The sequence below is a fragment of the Brassica napus genome, chromosome C4 (genome assembly GCF_020379485.1).
Source record: "Brassica napus cultivar Da-Ae chromosome C4, Da-Ae, whole genome shotgun sequence".
In the NCBI taxonomy this organism is placed as follows: domain Eukaryota; kingdom Viridiplantae; phylum Streptophyta; class Magnoliopsida; order Brassicales; family Brassicaceae; genus Brassica; species Brassica napus.
This window is the reverse complement of record NC_063447.1, coordinates 60,760,040-60,773,175: the sequence shown is the minus strand read 5'-3', so window position 1 is coordinate 60,773,175 and position 13,136 is coordinate 60,760,040. Positions and strand designations below refer to the sequence as shown.

Sequence of the window (13,136 nt, the reverse complement as noted above, 5' to 3'; positions counted from 1 at the left end):
TCGACAAGTGCTACAATATAAAATTAGAACGTGTAGGTCATATATGTTCTGTCCGGGTTCGTTTAGGCTACTCAATGAACGAATAAAATAAAGATTTTGCGTAAATTGCAAAAGGATATACCGTCGTTGGGTAGGTGAGGTGTTTTCTCATTTCAACACGTGAGCTTTGGTAAGTAAAGTAGGGTAAACATCCAGTGAAAAAAAAAGTAGGCTAAACATTTGATTGTAAATATTAGCTGGTTTATTTTGGTTATAGTATTTGGTTCGGTTAAGAAGAAGAAAAACGTAATCTATAAATATATATGTAAACGCAATCATTAGTCTAAAAACTACAACACTCAAAAGTTGTAACAACCAAAAATGGAAGATGCCATCATCGGCGTGGTGACTATCGCTGCAGTTCTCCTCTTCTTCCTCTTCCAAAGAACCAAAACCAAACGGTACAAGCTACCTCCGGGCCCAAAGGCACTTCCGGTAATCGGAAACCTCCACCAGCTTCAGAACCTTAACCCACAACAGTTCTTCTATGGATGGGCCAAAAAATACGGACCAATCTTTTCATACAAGATAGGAAGTAAAACAATGGTGGTGATATCTTCTGCTGAACTAACCAAAGAGCTTCTCAAGACGCAAGACGTCAACTTTTCGGACCGGCCTCTCCACCGTGGCCAGGAGTTCATGTCCTATGGCCGACGTGACATGGCATTTCATCATTACACACCGTATTACCGGGACATAAGGAAGATGGGGATGAACCACTTGTTCTCACCCACACGTGTGGCCACCTTTAAGCACGTGAGGGAGGAGGAGGCTAGGAGGATGATGGATAAGGTCGGTATGGCCGCTGATAACTCCAAAGCGGTCGATATAAGCGAGCTTATGTTGACATTCACCAACTCCGTTGTATGTAGACAAGCGTTCGGTAAGAAGTACAATGAAGATGGGGAAGAGATGAAAAGGTTCATCAAGATTCTTTATGGGAGTCAAAGCGTTTTCGGGAAGATTTTTTTCTCTGATTTTTTCCCTTTTACTGGCTACGTTCTTGACGATTTGACAAGGATCACCGCTTATATGAAAGAATGTTTCGAAAGACAAGACACTTACCTGCAAGAGATTGTCGATGAAACACTTGATCCCTATAGTGTCAAGCCTGAAACCGAGAGCATGATTGACCTCTTGATGGAGATCTACAGAGATCAACCTTTCGCCTCCAAGTTCACTCTAGAGAATGTCAAAGCCGTGGTCCTGGTACAAATTAAAAAAAAAAAAAACTCTTTTCATATAGGTTTCTTGCGTCACAAGCAATCATTTTCTTGTGTGTTTTTTTTTTTTTTTTTGTTGCTATCTGTTTTGGCTTGTGGTTCAAAAGGATATTGTAGTTGCGGGAACGGACACGGCAGCTGCGGCGGTTGTGTGGGGAATGACTTATCTAATGAAGTACCCTCATGTGATGAAGAAAGCTCAAGCAGAAGTGAGAGAGTATATGAGAGAGAGGGGGTTAACGTTCGTCACTGAAGACGACGTCAAGAACCTTCCTTACTTCAGAGCCTTAGTTAAAGAGACGCTAAGGATCGAACCGGTGATTCCTCTCCTTGTCCCTCGCCGTTGCAGTCAAAACACCAAGATCGCTGGCTACGACATACCCGCGGGGACCACGGTAAACGTCAATGCATGGGCCGTGTCACGTGACGAGAAGGAGTGGGGACCAAACGCTGACGAGTTCAGGCCCGAGAGGTTTTTTGAGAAGGACGTTGACTTCAAAGGCACGGACTACGAGTTTATACCGTTCGGGTCGGGCCGGAGAATGTGCCCGGGAATGCGTCTTGGTTCAGCTATGCTTGAGGTTCCTTATGCGAATCTTCTCTATAAATTCGACTTCAAACTTCCTAATGGAATGAAACCAGATGAGATCAACATGGATGTCATGACTGGGCTCGCTATGCACAAGGCCGAGCATCTCATGCTTGTCCCCGAGAAAGTGAACGTGTGACAATTTGTAAGGTCAAATAAATCTGTCATCTTTTTTTTTTTCAAATAAAACTATCATCACTATGTTATATCTTTGTAAGGTCGAACATATCATCCGTATGCTACATATATCATCAATTTATTTGCTACTAAATATGAAGTTGTATCGCTGTTACAAAATAAACTGTAGAAGCCGGAAAACCGGATTGACATAAACGATAGAATAAAATCGTTGTTAAGGAAATAAACGAATGTAAAAGACGAATACAAGAACGATAAGAAATCGTATTCGCAAAGAGACATGGAGTCGAGATATGATCTCTTTCCTTAACTCAAAATATTCGCTCTGTTAGTGAGACGAGACTGTACGAATATAGAGTCCCAGAATACAACCATGGCAGACGAATCACGCCTCACTCGTGATCGCCCTATCGAACTATAAACTCTACGAAACACTCTCTAGACTTACGTTGAGGGATTTGGTGATTTTTTGTTGAGTAAAAACTTAAAGAAAAATGAAGGAGGACCCAAGATCCAAGCCCAAGCCCAAGCCCAAGCCCAAGCCCACGCCCACGCCCAAGCCCAAGCCCACGCCGAGCCGAGCCGAGCCGGACGGCGGCGGCGGCGCGCGCGTGGGGAGCTCTCTCTTCCTCTGAGCTGTTTAACCTCTCATGTCATGAAGACATATATATACTCCTCAAAATCAACTCTCCCAACCAATGTGGGATGTTGTTAACTTCATTTCATTAAAGTCAACAAGGCTTTTTATAAGAACCCATAGGCCCATTTCGTTTTCACATTTTGCCATATATTATTTGAGCCATTAGGCTAATAATTAGGCCCAACAATCCCCCACATGAATAGAAATGACTCTTCTAAAACATATGCAGACTCGATAGACTCTAAAAACTATACTTATTCTAATCTTTACTATACTAGACAAACTTATCGAGAGTGTTTGCAAAAAATTCACTGTGTTTGAGTTGGTGGCATTTTTAAGCCTTGAACCACTCATAGTTAATATCTGTCGGGTTTACTTTACCAGAAGGTGAACATGATGTCTTGAACCAACCGGTGTTTTATGTAGACCGAGACAACAGGCATAACGCAGCTTCATTTTCTCGTAGAACTTAGTTCTCTATTGTGTTCATTGTGGCCCTGAACTTTCCTGGTTTTCATGAGTGAACTTAGAGAATATAGCCTTGCATTCATTCTCCTAGAAACGGCCCCATTTCACACTCATTAGGTGATTGACCATGAAAAGTATTGAGTAATACTTCGCTTAGAAGCTATGGAATCATTAAAAGCTTATGCTTATCCTTTACACATTTGTTAGCACTTTTCTCATCTTAGGAGCTGGGAAGAGACTACCTTGTCTCAAGTGCTTTGGTTAGATTCTGCTTGATTTTGTTTTCCCTTTGAACCTACGTCTTGGGATCTCCAGTCATGATAGGTAGGGTTGCAATCACGCATCCTCATTCGTTATAGGCTTTAAACCCATTCCTTTTGATGATTTAGCAACAACATCTCGTGGCAAACCTTTAGTAAATGGATCCGCTAGGTTGTCAGCCGATTTGATGTAGTCTACTGTGATTACACCAGTTGAGATAAGTTGTCTAATGGTTTTATGTCGTCTTCTGATGTGACGAGATTTACCATTGTAGAGATTATTTTGAGCCCGAGCTATTGCTGATTGACTATCACAATGTATGCGTATGGCTGGCACAGGTTTCTCCCACATAGGAATATCTTCCAAAAAAATTCTAAGCCATTCAGCTTCTTCTGCTGCTTTGTCTAAGGCTATGAACTCAGATTCCATGGTAGATCTGGCTAACACTGTTTGTTTGGTAGATTTCCATGATATTGCTGCTCCTCCTAGTGTAAAGACATATCCGCTCGTGGATTTTGAGTTTTTGGAATCTGATATCCAGTTAGCATCACTGTATCCTTCTAAAACTGCTGGTTCTTTACCATAGTGAAGCCCAAAATCTTTGGTGTAGCGCAAGTAATTGAGTACCCTCGTTATAGCTTTCCAGTGTGTATGACCTGGATTACTTGTATATCGACTAAGTACGTTTACTGCATGCGCTAGATCTGGTCTAGTACAATTGGTCAAGTACATGAGACTTCCAATCACACGTGCATACTCGTTTTGTGAAACCGCTTCACCTGAATTCTTTGTCAAGTGCATTTGGGGATCTAACGGAGTTTTTGCCGTACTCTTAGAGTACTTTTCAAATCTCTCTAATATTGTTTCAGCATAATGAGATTGGGTTAAGATAACTCCGTTTGAATTTCTTGTGACTTTAACCCCGAGAATTACATCTACTAATCCCAAGTCTTTCATCTCAAATGTCCCTTTGAGCATGTTCTTTGTTTGATTGATAATGTCTTTATTGCTTCCAATAATGAGCATATCATCTACATATAGACATAGCAAAACATACGCATTTTTGGTAGTTTTGTAGTATATGCATTTGTCACATTCATTTATTTTGAAACCATTTGACATCATTGTATTGTCAAATTTTTCGTGCCATTGTTTAGGAGCTTGTTTAAGCCCATAAAGTGACTTTACAAGTCGACATACTTTGTCTTCCTGTCCGGGAATGACAAAACCTTCAGGTTGTTTCATGTAAATTTCCTCTTCTAAATCACCATTTAAAAAAACAGTTTTTACATCCATTTGATGGATTTCTAGGTCTCTTAAGGCTGCGATTGCTATCATCAGTCTTATTGATGTTATTCTCGTCACTGGAGAATATGTATCAAAATAGTCAAGGCCTTCCTTTTGTCGGAATCCTTGAACTACAAGCCTGGACTTGTATTTTCCACCAGGTTTTCGTGTCATTATCCATTTATTCCCTAATGCTTTGCAGCCAGGTGGTAAATCTGTTATGTAATAAGTATAATTTTGCATGATCGAATCAAATTCACTCCTGACCGCTTCGTTCCAGAATGGAGCTTCTGGTGAAGCCATGGCTTCTGCCAAAGTTTTTGGAACATTTTCTACTAAAAATGCCATTAGGAAATCTTCTCCAAAAGATTTTTCTTTTCGAGCTCTTTTGCTCCTTCGAGGTTCATCTTTTTCTTCATTTTCTGAAATATCATTTATAGAAATCTCGACGTTTGTCTCAGTTTCTGAGTTTTTGTCATTGTCTCTTTCTTCTCGAGTTCGTTTTGAACCTTGTTTTTCCTTATATGGAAAAATATTTTCGAAGAAAGATGCATTGCTTGATTCCATGACTGTATTTTCATGAATGTCTGATATTTCAGATTTATGTACCAGAAATCGATAAGCATTACTGTTATGTGCATATCCGATGAAGATGCAATCCACTGTTTTAGGTCCAACAGTGACCTTCTTTGGTGGTGGTACTGCAACTTTTGCTAGGCACCCCCACACTTTAATTAGTGGTAAGCAATGCTTCCCCCCACATGTTCTGGGGTAACCCAGATTCCTGCAACATTGCATTCATCATCTCTTTTAGAGTTCGATTTTTGCGTTCAGCAACTCCGTTAGATTCTGGTGAGTAAGGAGCTGTAGTTTGATGGATTATTCCATGTTCTTTACAGAATGCATTGAATGGACCATCATACTCGCCTCCTCTGTCGCTTCTAACTACTTTAATAGTTGTTTTAAGCTGATTTTACCTCGAGTTTAAATTCTTTAAATTTTTCTAAGGTTTCGTCTTTGCTATGTAATAAATATACATAACAATATTTTGTGCAGTCATCTATGAAGGTCACAAAGTACTTTTTACCACCTCTAGTTTGTAAGTATTTTAAATCACATAAATCTGTGTGAATTAAATCTAGAGGTTTATTAGTTCTTTCAACACGAGGTGATGGCGTTTTCGTGAGCTTAGCCTGTACGCATACTTCACATTTTTGTTTACTTGTTTTGCATTTAGGAATTAGATTTAAATTCATTAATCTTTGTATAGATTTGTAGTTTACATGGCCTAATCTTTCATGCCATATATTAAAAGACTCAACCAAATAAGCAACTGGCTCTTTCTTATTCATTGAAACTTTTGAAGCTACAACTTTCGGAGGGACTGTCATTACATTCAACTTGACAAGTCCACCCTTAACATACCCTCTTCCCAAATACATCCCATTTTTCCTAATCACGAGCTTGTCCGCCTCAAAATTTGTGGCGAATCCATTCTTGCTGAGCAAGGTTCCCGAGACCAGGTTCTTCCTCATGTCAGGCACATGCTTCACATTCGTCAGAGTGACCTCATGTCCAGATGTCATCTTCAAAATCACATTGCCGCGTCCTTCAATCTTGGAGACTGCAGTGTTTCCCATCTTGAGCTTCTCCTCAGTCATGCTTTTCTGATAGGTGCTGAACATCGCCCTATCGGTGCAAATGTGGGTGGTTGCACCAGTGTCATACCACCATTCCTTGGGGTTGTTGCTTTCAATCATGTTGGCTTCAGTCACCACAGCAACGAGATCCTCCTCTGTGAGATTTGCCTGAGCCTTCTCATCCTTGATCTTTTTGCGACACTCAACAGTCTTGTGCCCCACTTTGTGGCAGTGGTGACATTTCCCCCTGAACTTCTCCACATTCGCATTCGCATTGATTTCAATGCTTTTGTTCTTGAAGTTTTTTCCAGAAGCCTTCAGGGCTGCAGCAGTTTTGGAAGGCTTGGCAGGAGAATGGGTGTGTGCCTTTCCTTTGCCTTTGTGCTCAGCCATGTTGACACTGTGCTCCTTAGCAGTGACCTTGTCAGCAATTCGGTTTCTGGATTCCATCTGAAGCCTCATGATGAGCTCCTCGAGCCCCATCTTCTTCTTCTTGTGCTTCAAGTAGTTCTTGAAATCCGCATAGCTTGGAGGAAGCTTTTCAATGAAGCTGAGAGTTGTGAATGTCTCGCAGATGGACATTCCTTCAGCAGCGATTTCATGGCAAATGAGCTGAAGCGCTTCCACCTGATCCATGATGGGTTTTGAATCCACCATTTTGAAGTCGTGGAACTTTGAGACCACATACTTCTGGCAGCCAGCGTCCTCACCTCTGTACTTCTTGTCCAGTGATCTCCATAGCTCTTTCGCCGTGGGGATCTCACAGTAGACACAGTACAATGGGTCAATGAGACGACCCAAAATGTAACCTTTACAGATGAAGTCGGAATGCACCCATATGTCAACTGTTGCAAGACTGTGGACATCATCAATCCCGTACGGAATCAGGGGCTTGTCCTCCTGGATGAACTTTTCCAGTTTCATCGTTGTCAGGAAGAACATCATCTTCTTCTGCCACGTTTTGAAGCCTTTGCCATCAAACTTGTCTGGCATCAGCCCTTGAGTGAACAAGCTAGGTACAACCGGAGGAGTTTGAACTACCACCGGACCACTTGCAGTTGCTGATCCTGAACCCGTCTGATAAAGACCAGCACCGAATAGGCTACGGCGAGTGGTTTCATCAGCAGCATTTCCCGCAGGGAGGATAGTGCTCGTTGTTGCTGCAGCGGTTGTCACGCCAGTTGCATCAGTTGCTGCAGCGTTGAGTGGAGTCTGAATGACATCCGTGGTGTCAATGGGGGTGTTGTTATCGTTTGTCATTTTTCTGTAGAGAAAACATGAAAAAACGGATTAGTACTCCATTCAACAAATAACATATTATTTTAAAGAAAATAATAGTCTAAAATCGATGTTCATTTTTGGTATTTGAACCAAATCATATCGATATAAGTCTGGAAAAAACGTTTTGCAAACTCGCTTAAAAGCGTTCGCAGAAACCATTTTTATAGACTTAGAATGTTTCACAAACTCGCTTAAGAAAACGGTTACTGAAACGATTCATGTATATAACGTTTGAAGAATGTATCAACGTTTTGCGAAAATGCTAGAAAGCAATCCGCAAAGCGTAATGAAATAACCAGAAACGTTTCGCGGAAGTGCTCTAAGGCAAATCGCAAACACATTTAGGCAGAAACGTTTCGCGGATAAGCGTATAGCTAATCGCAAACATCGTTGTGAGATAAGAACAAAATGTTTCGCGGAAATGCTAGAAAGCAAATCGCAAACACGGTTCCAAAACCCGTTTCTATTAATCGTTTATCAACCCGATTAAAGCTTTAAACATAAAGCGATTTTGAGTTAAGATTGTAGAAGCCGGAAAACCGGACTGACATAAACGATAGAATAAAAGCGATGTTAAGGAAATAAACGAATGTAAAAGACGAATACAAGAACGATAAGAAATCGTATTCGCAAAGAGACATGGAGTCGAGATATGATCTCTTTCCTTAACTCAAAATATTCGCTCCGTTAGTGAGACAGAACTGTACGAATATAGAGTCCCAGGATACAACCATGGCAGACGAATCACGCCTCACTCGTGATCGCCCTATCGAACTATAAACTCTACGAAACACTCTCTAGACTTACGTTGAGGGATCTGGTGATTTTTTGTTGCGTAAAAACTTAAAGAAAAATGAAGAAGGAGACGAGTTTTTAAAGAAGAGAAGACGAGCCATTTTCCGTAACTAATGCCGCACGTGCGCACGTTGGCAGAAATCTCGCGAGGATCTCGGAGGCGAGGCGTTACGAAACTTTCTCCGCAAGATCTTTTCTCGTTTAAACTTATCGTCAAGAAGAGAGACAGCGTGTTGTTTTTAAACGAACTACGTGTTGTTTAAAATAAAATGCATGTCGTTTTTCGGGAATTAAATTGCAAAACGTTGAGCTTAACTTGGTCCAAAGAGAATATTATTATCGGACCGGAAGACCAAGACCAAGACCAAGACCAAGACCAAGACCACGCCGAGCCGGCCGGACGGCGGCGGCGGCGCGCGCGTGGGGAGCTCTCTCTTCCTCTGAGCTGCTTAACCTCTCATGTCATGAAGACATATATATACTCCTCAAAATCAACTCTCCCAACCAATGTGTGATGTTAACTTCATTTCATTAAAGCCAACAAGGCTTTTTATAAGAACCCATAGGCCTATTTCGTTTTCACATTTTGGCATATATTATTTGAGCCGCTAATAATTAGGTCCAACATAAACCCCATCCAGTACATCATTAAACGAAAAGAAAAAATAGGGGCCCCAGTCATTGACACGAAATCAAGCCATCGAGACAAGGAAACGAAATCCTAAACATTTGCCAATTCCCCAATCCATATCAGGAAATCTTATAATTTTAATAACAAGACTTTTGACTATGAATAGAAGTTTCTGTCGGGAAAAGTCTGCTTTTTCTTTCTCGAGTGTTCCCCACCCTCTTCAGTGCGGGTAGACTGGCAGTGGCTCCTCTAGGTCGGCCTCCTACATATAGTTTTGATTTTTTCTATGAGATACAAGGAAAAATAATTTTGATCCAATCAGTAAATAAATCTTAGAAATAATTAAGAAAAATGGGTAGTTTGAAATAGGAAATATATATTCAAACCTTCCAGTCCTAGATGCCACACTTCTGATACAGGCCAACTCGGCTATGGAAACTTTTGGAAAATAATCGTATCTTTAAAGTAATTGTATTCAAGGCTGTAAACATTGGTTTGGTCCGTTTGCTTCAACGCAAGTATTCCACACATATCTTATTTTATTAAATGGAAATGTTTAGCCAGTGAAAAGCCCTTTCTCAAAAAAAAAAAAAAAAAAGTTTAGCCAGTGAAATTTGTTAAAGCGTTGTAGACCACTGGCTTTTCTTTATTTATTTGTTTTTTGAAAAAATTCACCGGAAGTTGCATATGACACTTGTTAATTTTCGACAAGAAAAAAAATCGAAACATGACATTTCATATATATAAAGAAATCATGTACGTAAACTTTTGTTTTCTCTGATAATGTTCTCCGCATATGAAACAAGAAGATGATCGTGATCCTCTAATCGTTCTTTTCTGTTATGTTTCAGATGTGCCTGGACATTGCGGAAGAAGAGACCTAAAAATAAATAATTACACGAAGACATATCTGAAGGCAACAAAAAAAAAAACAGAAATCAAGATAAGAAGACAATGCAGGGAGACTAGGGAAGGAAGGATGTTTTCTTGTTTGTTTTGTTTTAAAACCTTCCTTCCATATCTCTCTGTGCATTAACGCCTTACGTTCTTGTTCCTCCTTTCTTGTTTTGGACAAGAGTTCATTGATTGTATAATGGGGAACTGCTGTGGAACGGGAGGAACGTTGATAGGCAATGATAAGAACAAGAAAGGTTTCAAAATTGCAAACCCTTTCTCAATCGATTACGGTCGCCGTCACGATGGAGATAAGCTTGTTGTCCTCAAGGAACCAACGGGTCCTGATATCAAGCTGAGATACAACCTAGGTCGTGAGCTAGGTCGAGGTGAGTTTGGTGTCACGTATCTATGCACAGACAACGAGACAGGAGAGGTTTTTGCATGCAAATCCATATTAAAGAAGAAGCTCAGAACGGCGGTGGATATAGACGACGTTAGGAGGGAAGCTGAGATCATGAGGGTTATGCCTGAGCATCCAAATATCGTCACGTTGAAAGAGACTTATGAGGATGATAAGGCTGTGCATTTGGTTATGGAGCTTTGTGGTGGCGGTGAGCTTTTTGATAGGATTGTGGCTAGAGGGCATTACACGGAGAGAGCTGCAGCTTCGGTTATTAAGACAATTATGGAAGTTGTTCAGGTTGGTTTGATTTGATGTCTGAATCTTATTTGATATTGTGGCTGCTTGGACATTGTTGATCATTGCTTGGGAGTCACTCAAAGTGCAATTCTTAGACATTAATTATTGATATGTGCCATTGCTTGGAAGGCACTCAAACTTTTTGGAGATCTTGGCTGATGATTACAATAGATGCTGAGACTAATGTGTTTTGTTTCCATGGTGTGTTACAGATGTGTCATAAGCATGGAGTAATGCATAGAGACCTAAAACCTGAGAACTTCTTGTTTGCAAACAAAAAGGAAACTGCACCTTTGAAAGCGATTGATTTTGGTCTCTCTATTTTCTTTAAACCGGGTAATGTATCATCTTCGTTGCTTGGTCAAAGAATCATAGGCATTATTTAACTCATAAGTATTTTTCTTTGCAGGCGAGAAATTTAACGAAATTGTTGGTAGTCCATACTACATGGCTCCTGAGGTACTAAAGCAGAGTTATGGACCAGAGATTGATATCTGGAGCGCAGGTGTAATCCTTTACATATTGCTATGTGGTGTACCACCTTTTTGGGCAGGTTTGGTCTTATTAAAACACTTGTTACGTTTCATGTTTTGTAGAATGATACAAAAAAATGTAATGACGCTTGTTGTATCTTGTTTGTTTGTAGAAACCGATCATGGAGTAGCAAAAGCAATTCTTAAATCTGTGATTGATTTCAGAAGAGACCCCTTGCCTAAAGTTTCTTCAAATGCAAAAGATCTTATCAAGAGGATGCTTCATCCTGACCCAAAGCGTCGTCTTACAGCTCAACAAGTGCTTGGTAACATCTTGTTTTGAAAATGTAATTGTTTCTCGTTCTCATAACAATGTTAAGGCTCAATATTTCATCTTGGTTTACAGATCATCCATGGATTCAAGATGGTAAGAATGCTTCCAATGTATCATTGGGTGAAAGTGTAAGAGCAAAGCTCAAGCAATTCACAGTTATGAACAAGCTCAAGAAAAGGGCACTCAGGGTATGTACTAATAATCTATTTTCTTGAAAGAGCTTAAGATAGTTTTGTAACGTTCCATCTTTAGGTTATTGCTGAGCATCTATCGGTTGAAGAAGCATCAGGAATAATAGAAAGATTCCAAGTAATGGACACTAGCAACAGAGGAAAGATTACCATTCAAGAGCTAAGACTTGGCTTGCGAAAGCTCGGGATTGTTGTTCCTCAAGATGACATTCAAATCTTGATGGGCGCGGTAAGCTATTGAGCAAGTACTTTCAATACCAACTCGAAAGTTTTGAATATTTAGATGATGTTTGTTATTATGCAGGGAGATGTTGATAAAGATGGATATATAGACGTTAATGAGTTTGTTGCCATATCGGTACACATCAGGAAGATGGGAAACGACGAGCACTTAAAGAAAGCTTTTAAGTTCTTTGATCTTGATAAGAGTGGTTATATTGAAATAGATGAGTTACGAGATGCTTTGGCAGATGAGTTTGATACTACTAGTGAAGAAGTTGTCGAAGCCATTATCTATGATGTTGATACCAATAAGGTTATTAGACCCCATCTGAGAGTAAATCTTTTTTGTAGAAATAATATGAAACTTGAAGGTTTATGAACGGTAACTTGTGCAGGACGGAAGGATAAGCTATGAAGAGTTTGCAACGATGATGAAAACGGGAACGGATTGGAGAAAAGCTTCTAGGCAGTACTCGAGGGATCGGTTCAAGAATCTTAGTCACAAACTGATGCAAGATGGGTCTTTGCAGTCTCATGGAGATACAAAATAGAGCTTGAATCCCAAGCAGGGATACTTATTCTCACTCTCAGAAGATTGTCTTGAATCTGCTCACGAGTACTCTGAATATAATATACAAAATTACAAATATACAAATAATGCAATTATATAGGTTTTCTTTTCTTTTTTTAAAACAACGTACACCTTTTCTGGGGGTTTAACCGACATATTGTTTACTATGATATAATACAATCCATACGAACCAGTATGGTTGGATTACATATCAAAGTTAATGCAAAGACTCCCGGATAACTTTTTCATTAACTTGTTGCTTAGCCTTTGGCAAGAGGTTATATGATATAGTTAACAGTGAGACTAAGCAAGCCTCTGTTATGTTAATCATAAACTCAATGATCAATTTTAACAATCCAATGAAAATAACAACTAAATCGAAGAATAACATTTCTCACATTGTAAAAAAAATGTAAAGTAGAATAGAATATGATATATTATTGTGTTGTGTTTAATAAGAGAATACAATACGCATATATATAGTGGTAACATTAACATAATGTTAACACTAGATAATGATAATTTTCCTAAACACTTAATGTAAATATGCTAGAATATATTGAGAGTAACTTGTTCTTCAAGTCTTTCCTTTTAGTCTTGAAGGTTTTCATGGGTTTCACAGACTTCACAGTCCTGGTCCGTAAGATACATATCTTACGGCCCACGTATCTCTAATACTCCCCCGCACGACAAACGTGGGATGCAACACGCAAATCTGCAATCACAAAGCAGACCACGTATGTCGTGGACACTATG

The 13,136-nt window shown here is 39.8% G+C and overlaps 2 protein-coding genes across 2 annotated transcripts; both read left to right on the top strand.

The window, feature by feature from the left end:
- Positions 1–213: 213 nt before the first annotated feature.
- LOC106391682 (cytochrome P450 83A1-like) lies at positions 214–2,122 on the top strand. Its single transcript, XM_013832383.3, has 2 exons — positions 214–1,248; positions 1,370–2,122. Exons 1-2 carry the CDS (start codon positions 361–363, stop codon positions 1,988–1,990), a joined length of 1,509 nt encoding a protein of 502 aa, XP_013687837.1. The 5' UTR covers positions 214–360; the 3' UTR covers positions 1,991–2,122.
- Positions 2,123–9,525: 7,403 nt separating this feature from the next.
- Positions 9,526–12,852, top strand: LOC106395311 (calcium-dependent protein kinase 14-like). The gene is made up of 8 exons (XM_013835812.3): positions 9,526–10,589; positions 10,802–10,925; positions 10,999–11,142; positions 11,236–11,388; positions 11,469–11,584; positions 11,649–11,816; positions 11,892–12,122; positions 12,205–12,852. Exons 1-8 carry the CDS (start codon positions 10,086–10,088, stop codon positions 12,358–12,360), a joined length of 1,596 nt encoding a protein of 531 aa, XP_013691266.1. The 5' UTR covers positions 9,526–10,085; the 3' UTR covers positions 12,361–12,852.
- Positions 12,853–13,136: the final 284 nt, after the last annotated feature.